Raw genomic sequence first — 10,733 nt, 5'->3', positions numbered from 1 at the left:
TGAGAGAAGGGTTTGTGCACTTGGTCTAGAGGGATAAGAAGGAGAAATCTCCCCTCTCTCTCAGAGACCCCTGTTGGCCATGGGGATCAGTGATAGCTCTAAAGGAAAAGAGAAGCTAGGGTGAGGACAAGAAAGCAAAACTCTTGGCTCTCAACTGTAGCCATCTCATCCCTCCCAATATGGAGTTAGTCCCTCCGGAGCCAACTTTGATTAACAGGATATTTATTAAGTTAGCTAAAAAGGAAGAAAATATCAGGCTGGCTTCATTCTTCTCCATAACATATTAAATTTCAGAAAAGAACATCTGTAAAATATTGAGGATGAAAAGTTTAAGCCAGGAACCCCACAACAAGCCAAATGGCATTCATGAGTAAAGGCAATTGAAAGGCATTCTCAATTATGCCAAAACTCAAAATTCCTGCAAACCCTTCTTTAAAGAAAAATTTATCTCATGATTCACTCAAGCCAAAAGAGAAAGAATTTTTAAAAAGAATTTAAGAAGGCCAAGTATGAAAGAGGCTGGTGATGAATACTGAAGACATTAAACATAAAATGAATTAAATGTAACTGTAGTAAGAATAGTTACAAAACAGAATACAAATGTCATAAATAATTCTTAACACATAGTAATTTTTTTAAAGTAAGGCTTAAAATCCCAGGTCATACCAACATAAACTTGGGGACTGTGTGAGGTGGAAGGAGTAAAGGAGAAGGAGAAATATGAGGAAGTAGAGTGCCCTGATATTTTTTACTTACAAAGATATTATTCTATTCTCTATTTTAGCAGTTAGAAAAACATAGGGTTGCGTGTGTTATTTTAAAACAAAATGTATGCCTTCCAAAGTACCAGGGGAAAAAATTAAGGAACACACAGTCCATACAGAAAAAAAGAGAGAACAGAAAACAGAAAAATTAACAACAGACACACAGAACAAGAAGGCAGAATCATTAAACCAAACCAAATATTTATTTGTATGGATATAAAATATAACATGGAACAAAGACATAGTATGGATCATTTTGCACTGTAAGATATGGCATCTATAAGAAGCCCTCAGAAATACAAGGAGATATAGACAGAAAAATAGTAGTAGAGACTTTAACATGCCTCCTTCAGTTCTTGACAAATAAATAGAACACAAAAATATAGAGGACCTGAATATAATTTACAAGTCTGACTTAGTGGATATGTAACAGAATGTTAAATGGAATATTTCCTATGTCTTAGAGTTTCAGCCAAGGCTGCAAAACCAAGGACGATGAATGCTCAGTGCCTATACATTCTGAAGAGTGAAACAAAGGAAAAACATTCCAGAACTGCTATTAAAAAAAAAAAAAGGTGCCCCCCCCCAAATGGTCTTGCAACCCTTAATCCACCACCTGCTCCAGATTATTTAAGAGAATGATAAGGTTTAATTGCGAGGGCATTCACTTTCAGATAAAAATAAAGTGCTGCAATGTTTCCCCTCCCGTCACCTCCAAATAAGGGTTCAAGGAAAACCTCTGAGATTTTTCTGGGAAACACTTGCTTGGAGGGAAGCCTGACATCTTACTAGTCATTAGCCACCTACTAATCTTCAGAAGTTTGCAGGCCCACCTCAGGCTGCCACAGGAGCCAACCTTGGAGGAGCTAATGTGTGTGGCCCCAGATTTGCTGAGTCACAGACATGGTGACTGCCCCTTGCCCAGGGAAACTTGAGGGCTTGGGTAAGTGTTTCTTGTGGGCCAAATTCTTCACCACATTATTATCTTATTACAGAAAACAAACAAAAACAAAAACAAAAAAGCATACTGGTTAAATAAATCATGGCGTAATCAGATGATTGGAATGTTATTGAATCAATGAAAAATGTAAAACCTTTGGCGTGAGAAAATATGTTCATGATATATTTCTAAGTGGAAAAAGTATATAACAAAATATCATGCTCATTGTACCCAGTGTGGGAAAACTGAAAAAGTATACCTGCATAAGTGTGGGCATATAACAGAGTAACCAAGAATAAGACTGAATATCTCAGACTTTGGAAATATGCCAGGATTGAGCTCCTTGGTACTTGTCTTTCCAAAGTCCTGATGGCAAATCACAATCCAGTGAGAAAGGTGGGGGCTTCTCTAAAATGAGGGAATGTCCTTGATGTTAGTCAACCAGAGAAGAATTTAGTCCTGGAGCAGGAAGTGGTGGGGAGATAAGGAAAGCTTTCTGCTCTGTGCAGGCCCAGAGGACAGGAAACCCAAATTTAAGTGTGGAGAAGTTCACAACAGTTCTTATGGGAAAAGCATGCACATATTTTACTTTTTTTTGTGAATTCCAATTTATATATTCAATTTTAAATTTCCTCTCTATATATTCTTCCCTTTTATTCACAAATTACATGGATCAAATTAACTCTGCATTATAATTATATTAATAAGGAATCCCCAAATTAGCTTTAATAAATGGGAAAAGATTTAATGTTATATATTTTAAATAATGCCTCTGAGTCTTTCCAAATTTGGCAGATATACAATCATCAGTCTTTTCAATCCAACAGGAATAATTGGCAACCAGAAATTTTAAATATATGTTTAAACAGAGTAATAATGAAGGAAAACTGTGAATGTAAATTCATTATAATAATAATGAGTAGGGGCTTCCCTGGTGGCTCAGTGGTTAAGAATCTGCCTGCCAATTCAGGGGACACGGGTTCAAGCCCTGGTCCGGGAAGATCCCACATGCCGTGGAGCAACTAAGCCCGTGTGCCACAGCTACTGAGCCTGCACTCTAGAGTCCGCGAACCACAACTATGGAGCCCGTGTGCCACAACTACTAAAGTCCACGTGCCTAGAGTCCGTGCTCCACAACAAGAGAAGCCACCTCAATGAGAAGCCCGCGAACCGCAACGAAGAGTAGCCCCCACTCACCACAACTAGAGAAAGCCCGCGTGCAGCAACGAAGACCCAACACAGCCAAAAATAAAATAAATCAATTAAAAACACACACACACACACAAAACACTCTGGCCCTCGGTCCCCTTTCTCCAGGCAAACCAGAGCTGACCTTTCCCCATTGAAGAAGGGCTTTGAGGTGGGAAGCAGAGTCTCACAACCAGTCCTCCAGTTCTGTCAGTGTGTATGGAAGCTGTTAAAAATGCAGATTCCTGGGAGCCACCCTCAGAAATCCTGAGTCCACAGGTCTGCCTTAAGGCCTATGAATCTACATTTTAAACAAGCTTCCCAAGCAGTTACAGCACCACACTTTGAGAAAACTGCACCTATACACTTTTTAGGTACCAAGTATAGATGCTGTCCATGGGACCACTGGGAAGGAAGTGTCTCCTCTCTGAATATTTGGGGTTTCCTGGCCAGCCTACCTTGGTGGATTACTGGGGTATAGAGTGGGGTTCAAGGTCTCAGTGAACCTGACATAGCAAGGAAAGCTACATGGTAGGATGGCTATACATGGAGGGAGACAACTGGAGTAGGATGCCATGGAATTGATGATGTCATATATCTCAAAAATCCGTTTGTACGTTTAGTACAACTGCATGTGAATCTACTACTATATCACAACAAAAAGTTTAAAATGAAAATTCCTAACAGAAGTTATCCAGTCACTGGCATGGGCAGGAGAAGAGGTGCTAGGATGTTTCCCAAGGATCTAGTGTTTGTGTCAGCTCCTAGGCTCAGTCTTTTGTATGAATTTGGAGGAAGAGGGGAATACAGTTAGCTGTCAGGATGTGGATGGTGCTGGACAGTGTGAGAAGACAGGTGCTGTAGCTGCTATGAAAGAGTGCAAAAAATTGATGTGAACAAACACTGGTCCAAGGGACACAGATTGGTCATGTTGTCAGCAGACTCTTTAAGAGTAGATCTATGTGGCTGTCTGGCTGTCAGTCTCTAGATGAATGGTAAACAATGGCCAGCAACTATGAACATGAACTATTTTGGAAAGCATCCTTGGAAAATGGATACAAACAGGGAGCTTAGTTAGAGCCCAGGTGGCTTGACAGTCCATGGAGGCAGAAGCAGATCTCACTGTTGAACAGGACTGCAGCAGCTAGAGTGCATTGGGAGAACAGTATTGAGGTAAGGGTAAGAGGACAAGCCATCTTGGTGACGGAGTCCACCACCACCAGGAAAGAGACCTGCTTTGAAAGGACAGTCAATTTGGACGTTAATCTAGTGTGAAGGTTTTCTGGAGACATTCCATCAAAAGCAGGGGGCAGTGGTTCTTTGGGTCACCCATGCCTGTCCTTGACCTGGACACAGTTATTAACAATAGGGAGAATCCTGAATGGTGTCTTTCAGAGTTTTACACAGCCCTGGGGCCAGTGAGATTACATACCTTTTTCTGCTGCCAGATTCATTGAGACCCTGATCCCCACGATGCACTCCAGTAAGCCACCAAGGTAAACTGTTTGCCTTGGTAGGCTAACCCAGCATTCTGCACTATCCCACAGTCTTGACAGATGACAATCTAACTCATCATATGCCTACACAGATGCTACTGCTTCCCTGATAGATGTAGCCAGGGACACAAAGTTCTCTGGTTGAAGACTCTCCCTTAGTAGGGCTGCCTCCACTGCTCCCTCACCTTCGGGATTGGGGATTGGACATCTGATAGGTAGTTTGGGCTGCTTAGTATGAGTAGAGTTCAAGTCTAAGAAATAAAGACACATTCCCTTGTGTGTAATAAATCTGAGTCTCAGTTACTCAGATTGCAGTAATCTAAGCACTCTGGTCGAAGATGCTGGTCCACTCAAGGCTGTGCTTCCAGTATTGACTGCAGCCTTCAATCCCACACTGGGTGATTGCCCTCAGCTGGAGCCGGCTTCAGGCCAAGACTACAGGGACTACAAGGAATAGCTAGAGTCCTGGTGGGAAAGGATAAGCCCTACAGCAGTGCATTAAGCCTTCACGCAATGAGTATTGAATGGATGAAGTAGTGATTCAGTCTACATGTGAGCAATTCCAACATGGGTGGAGGGGGTGGGGGAGATTATTTCCTAAAATAACTGATCTTCAGACTCTTAAAGAATTATTCCTTGTTTTGAATTAAATCTATCTTCATTTAACTTCCAGTCCTTTGTCCTACAAATATCTCTTGGGGCCATATGAAGTCTATCCATTCTTTCAAATGAAGACAGCTGTCAATGTTCCTGCGTCTTCTTTCTTCGATTCCTTTCATCTGTCCTCATCTGGTGACTCACCTCTGAGCATTCTCCAATACATCTACTTGCCTCTTAAAAGCGTGGTAAAAGAATGCAATACTCCAGGTGTGGTCTGATGGGCATCAAGTACAATGAGATGGATCACTCCCTTGTTAAAGATGGTGTGCTTTTATTGTTGTTATCACATCAGAAATTTACTGGGTTAGCTTTATTTGCTAAAACCTGCCTTTCCACTCTTCCCTCTTTATGCAGTTGTTTGTGGAGCCAAGTATAAGTTGTAACATCTAGATCACAATGCCTGATTTATTGTCTAACTCATTTTTTTTAAATGGTCTAACTCAATATAATAATTATTACTATTAACTTCATCTTATTAGCTATGACCATTATAAAATAAAATTACCACTTAAAATGTTAGCTCAGGCCCCACCTCCTTTAGCCTCAGAAATGGAAATGCTACCTTGCAATACATCTGCTTTTGAATTTTCAGACCACATTGTTGTATCCCGCCCCTTTTAGCCAGGCCACCTCTAATTAAGGCCCGCCCCCAGAGCGGCCCCTCCCTGGCCCCTCCCCTGGCCCTCAGCTCCTCAGCACCCGCCCACTCCTAGCCCGAGGCGGGAAACGCTGGACGTAGCTGCTGATTGGCTGGCTGGGGCGCAGCTTGATGGCGTCGGGCTGGCGAGCGGAGGTCCTGGCAGTGGCCCGCGGGCGACAGCTGCCAGTGTGAGGGGGCCCGTGGTCAGAGTGTGCTGTGGCCTTGGGGAGTGCGAAGTGGAGGCACGAGCCCTCCTTATACTTCGCCATGAGTTTCCTGATCGACTCCAGCATCATGATTACCTCCCAGGTGAGCCACCGCGTTCCGCCCCAGGACTCCTCAGCCTCCCTTTCCCGAGTCGTCTCCTCAGGGCCTCAGCGATGCGGGCTGGCCCGGGGTCTCGGTCTTCTCGCTCGCGGCCAGTGCCCGCCTCACCCGTGCCCAGAGCTCGGGGAGGGTGTGGGATTTGCTGCATCTGGTTCCCTGCCCCCTAGCTGTCAGGAGGCGTCCTGCGGCGGTCCGCGCCCCCCGCCCAGCCTCCATTCCTCCTCACCCCACCCCACCCCCAGGTTTTCCGTTCACTTTTGGGAGAGGTCAGGTGGCCTTAGCTCTCAGAGCGGGTGCCGTGAGAAGGGAGCTGCCCCCAAAGCGCCCCGAAGCTCTGGACTGCGCCGCTGATTTATGGATTAGGAAAGATTGTGGTGCTGGGCGGGGAGGGAGCGACTCGCCAATCCCTGCTGGCTCCTGGGGACACGTGAGGGCTTTGCTGGTTTAGCTGTCAAATCCTGAATCCGGATGCGGAGAAATTTGCCGCCGTCACTTCAGAGATCTAATAAGTATCAGGTTTCGTTTGTACAGTAACAACTCCATCCTTCATCCTCTATTTGCTGCCCACGCTTTCGGATCTTTTTCTAACCCTCTTTCCTTCCCGATTGGCCAACTTCATTCATTCGTACAGTCGGCAAACTTTTATCGAGCATTATATAAAGTTCTGAGGATACAAACCTAAAATAAGACAGACTTGTCCCTGCTCTATAGAAATTTCATCTAGTGAGCCTTTTGCTTTTACCATGTCAGTTCATTGAGTTACTCTGTTTTATTTTCTTCACAGCATTTATCATAGCACTGATATTTATGTATTTGTTTATGAATTTATTTTTTGAGATAAATTCTTCATAGCTCTATCCTCCCTCCAAGTGCGAGCCCTCAATAAATATTTGTTGGCCAACTGATAAAATTTGTAGAAGCTCAGACTACCTAATTACTGATCTTCCCTCCACCCCACCCCCATTTTTCGAGTAATTTAAAATATTCTTTCTTTTCAGTGCCACATGACAGAAACGGTTCCTTCTGGGGGTTTAAAGTAAACTAAATCTTAGGGTTGGTTTTTTTTTCTGTTTTTGTATTGCTTTATCCTAATACTTCTGTCTTCAGAGTGGAGCATTGTCCTTGTTTCTTGAAAACCTTTTATTAAAACATTTTAGAGAGCATGAAACAAGGAACATCCTGATACAATAAATTTTTTGTTTTTAAAATTACCATTCTTTATAAGTTTTCATAACTATAGTTTTTATTGGCTGCATAATATTCAAAGGCATCAATGTACAAAAATCTGGACATGTAATTCTCTTGCTTTTCTAACTTTTCCAAGGCTTCCTGTTGCCCTTTATGACAACTCAGGGTTATTTTTAGCCCTAGTACCAACTCAAGAAAAATGACAATATTTAAGTAGCATTTTTTTCACTCAGAATAAAAATAAGAATGTCAGTGAGGAAATTGGCATTACATTATAACCACTAAGATGGTTATAACCATTTTTAACATGGATATAATTGATTGACAAGTTGAAACAAGAAAGTGGCTTTCTGATCTTGTATGCCATATAGTACTTTAACTTTCACACATGCATTCACATGCAATATTAAATTTAATTCTCAAACCTGCTCTTTACAAGTGAGGAACTAAGACCCAAAGAATCCTTTGCGTGGAATTATTCTCTGTCCGTATATTTATGTGGCTACTTCATCATCATTTAGGTATCAGTAAAAATGTCACTTCGCGGAGGCTTTACCTGACGCCCTACCCCCAGTCAAGGTAGCCTCCATTCCAGCCACCTTCTATCTCATGTCCCAGTTTTAGTTTCTTCTTCATATCTATCACTTGTTCGTTTGTGTTCGTTAGATGTAAAATCCATGAGGTCCAGGATACTCTCTGTCTTGTTTCTGCTGTATTCCCCAGCATCTAGATCAGTTTCTGGCACATAATAGTCCTAGTAAATATTTAATAAAAAGCACCTTTCTGGAGAGGTGTGATTACCTTAGAAACACCTTCCCCTCATTTTTCCTGTTTTGTATGAACTGAAAGATTTATTTGAAACAAAATCTGAAATCAGAGGTCACATATTGAAGCTGGTCTGCCTCAGGCAACATCCTGGTGTAGAGATTGTCACAGGATAAAGTTCACATCCTTAATGTGGCTTATGGGGTCTCTTATGATGAGACCCAGCTCTTACCTCTTCACTTCAGCCTTGGCCCTCACCATTTCTCACTTCAATTTATAACACACTAGCCTTACTAAACTTCTTTTCGTTCCTTAACCTGGCCATGCTACCATGCCTCCAGGTTTCCACCAGTCTGTTCTCTTTCTGGACCTTTTCCCCATATCCCTCCGCTTCTTTCTCCTGGCTAACTCCTATTCAGCCTTCAGATCTCAACATGGATATCCAAAAAACCTCTTCCAGACTGGACTAGATGTCCCTATACATTTTTTCCTAGTACCCTTTGCCCACTTCACTTATAATCACATTGTTTCATAATTACTTGTCTATCTCCTCCATAGATTATAAACTCCTTAAGGTAGTGTCCATGCTCTCTTGTTTGCTATTCTACCTCTAGGGCCTGGCACATATTAGACACTAATAAATATTTGTTAAATAAATAAAAGTGTAAATAAATGATCCAAGAAAGGGATCTTTTATTGTCAGTTCTTTAATAACTGTCCTGCCAGTGGCCATCTGTTTTTTTCAAATCTGTAGCTAATTTTCAATGTAGGAGTTATTTTTTGTAAAAGCAACTGTTATATAATCTCTGTTTTCAGCCTTCTCTACAGTCGTAAGACTTATCAGTTCCAAAGTACACTCTTAAGTCCCAAGGTCAAGACTCTGCACAATTTCAAAAATATTCTTTTTGAATAAGAGCTGTGCACTTTCTATTTTATTTGCAAAAATGTTTGAAATCGCTTTTACCTTTTGCATGCTTTTTAGATCCTCTGTAATCTTGCCAGAATTCATATTAATCATGGACTTGTTGAATTCTCCTGGTATTTTTTTTCATATTAGTTGTGTAAAACTTTTTTTAAGCGTTTCTTCAATGTGAAAGGAGCCCACAATGAAACATAAAAGTATGTATCTCTTTCTCTTTTTCTTCTGTTTCCCACCCCCTCATATAGACTTATCAATTTCACTTGTTTTCTTTTCCTTGTCTAAATCCCATTTCAGAGTGCTCTTAGTGAAATATTTTATTCTTTTTTCATCCATCTCCACCATATACACTACTCCCTAAATTTCTAACTTCTCCATCTGCAGTCATGACTTCAGAAGTCATTTAAATATGGCCTCTAAACTATAAATTTAAATGTCTCCACCGGTAATGATTTTTTTTTTAAGATGTTGGGGGTAGGAGTTTATTAATTTATTTATTTATTTTTGCTGTGTTGGGTCTTCATTTCTGTGTGAGGGCTTTCTCTAGTTGTGGCAAGCGGGGGCCACTCTTCATCGCGGTGCACGGGCCTCTCACTATGGCGGCCTCTCTTGTTGCGGAGCACAGGCTCCAGACGCGCAGGCTCAGTTGTTGTGGCTCACGGGACTAGTTGTTCCACGGCATGTGGGATTGTCCCAGACCAGGGCTCGAACCCGTGTCCTCTGCATTGGCAGGCAGATTCTCAACCACGGCGCCACCAGGGAAGCCCCTGGTAATGATTTATAATAGGATCTCCTATAAAGCCAAAGGATCTCCCAGGTAGTCTAGGGGTATTTTCTCCTAATCTATTCACCCTCTTCCTTTTCTACTCGGTCTGGATTCATGGATCCAAGCTACTTTCTCATACCCTCTTGTTTCTTTACCTATATATAAGTCCATGCTCGGATCACTGCTATAGTTTGTCTACTACTAACTCAGGGGCCTAAAGCCTTCTGTAGAAAATCATACAACTGTGCAGATTGCTGATGTCATAAGTTTATGGACACCCTTAGCTCACTGAATCATTTTTTTTCTTGACTTTAATCAGCTGCTTGTTCCCTTCCCCTCATAATTTCTCTGAGTCTTTATCACTCTTTTCAAAGCTCCCTTTTCCATTTTCACCTCTCCTACTCTTAGCAGACCACCTTACCTCCTGCTTTATCAACAAGACTGAGGCCAAGAGGTATGAGCTCCTTCTATTTCCTACATCTTAATCTAAGCAGTTATTTATATCCGCAACCATTCCCAATTCCTTTCCTCCCATGTGAGAAAATAAGGTGCCCCTTACTCCTGTTTAAGGCGATGTTTTCCACCTGTGCCTTTGATCATGGAGCAGCTTATTGGGAAGTGGTTAAAAGCACAAGCTTTGGAGTCAGCCACCCAGACTTCAGCTTGAATCCTGATTCCAAAACTTACTATAAATGGGTTAACTTCTGTTAAGCCTCAGCCTTCTCTGTAATGAAGACAATCAAACCTACCTTATCTGGTTTTCATGATTAATGAGATTGCAAGGCTAAGCACTTAGAGTTCCTGGAATATACCACATGGTCAGTAAAAGGTAGCTTTTGCTAATAATAATAAATTAATAACATCATCAGTTCACCTCCAGTGTTCTATCAGTTCCTTCTCATATTTGTTTATCTCTTTACTGCTTTCTTCCCCTTGGCCTGTAAATGTTTCTCTTTACCCCACATGCTTCTTTAGGCTACTCTCTAATGTTTTCTCTCTGTCTCATTCTTGGCTGTCCCTTGGGTGATTTGTGCTTATTGTCTCTACTGCCTTACCCATCCCCGCCCCCCTTTCCCCACC

At 41.9% G+C, this 10,733-nt stretch overlaps 1 protein-coding gene across 5 annotated transcripts in view; it reads left to right on the top strand.

The window, feature by feature from the left end:
* GPHRA (golgi pH regulator A) overlaps positions 1-10,733 on the top strand; it is a 50,621-nt gene continuing 39,888 nt past the window's right edge. Inside the window, exons 1-2 of one of the 5 annotated variants that reach the window (XM_007459367.1) lie at positions 1-10; positions 5,869-5,997. In XM_007459367.1, the coding sequence (XP_007459429.1) occupies positions 5,956-5,997 (42 nt within the window). In that variant the 5' untranslated portion in view covers positions 1-10; positions 5,869-5,955. Of the gene's footprint in view, positions 11-5,783; positions 5,998-10,061; positions 10,108-10,733 lie in introns of those variants that run through there. The other 4 variants (XM_007459368.1, XM_007459366.1, XM_007459369.1 and 1 more) reach the window with 4 other exon arrangements.

The sequence above is a fragment of the Lipotes vexillifer genome, unplaced genomic scaffold (genome assembly GCF_000442215.2).
Source record: "Lipotes vexillifer unplaced genomic scaffold, Lipotes_vexillifer_v1.1 scaffold773, whole genome shotgun sequence".
NCBI lineage: Eukaryota > Metazoa > Chordata > Mammalia > Artiodactyla > Lipotidae > Lipotes > Lipotes vexillifer.
The sequence above is the reverse complement of the archived record's forward strand: the minus strand, read 5'-3'. Positions and strand labels throughout refer to the sequence as shown.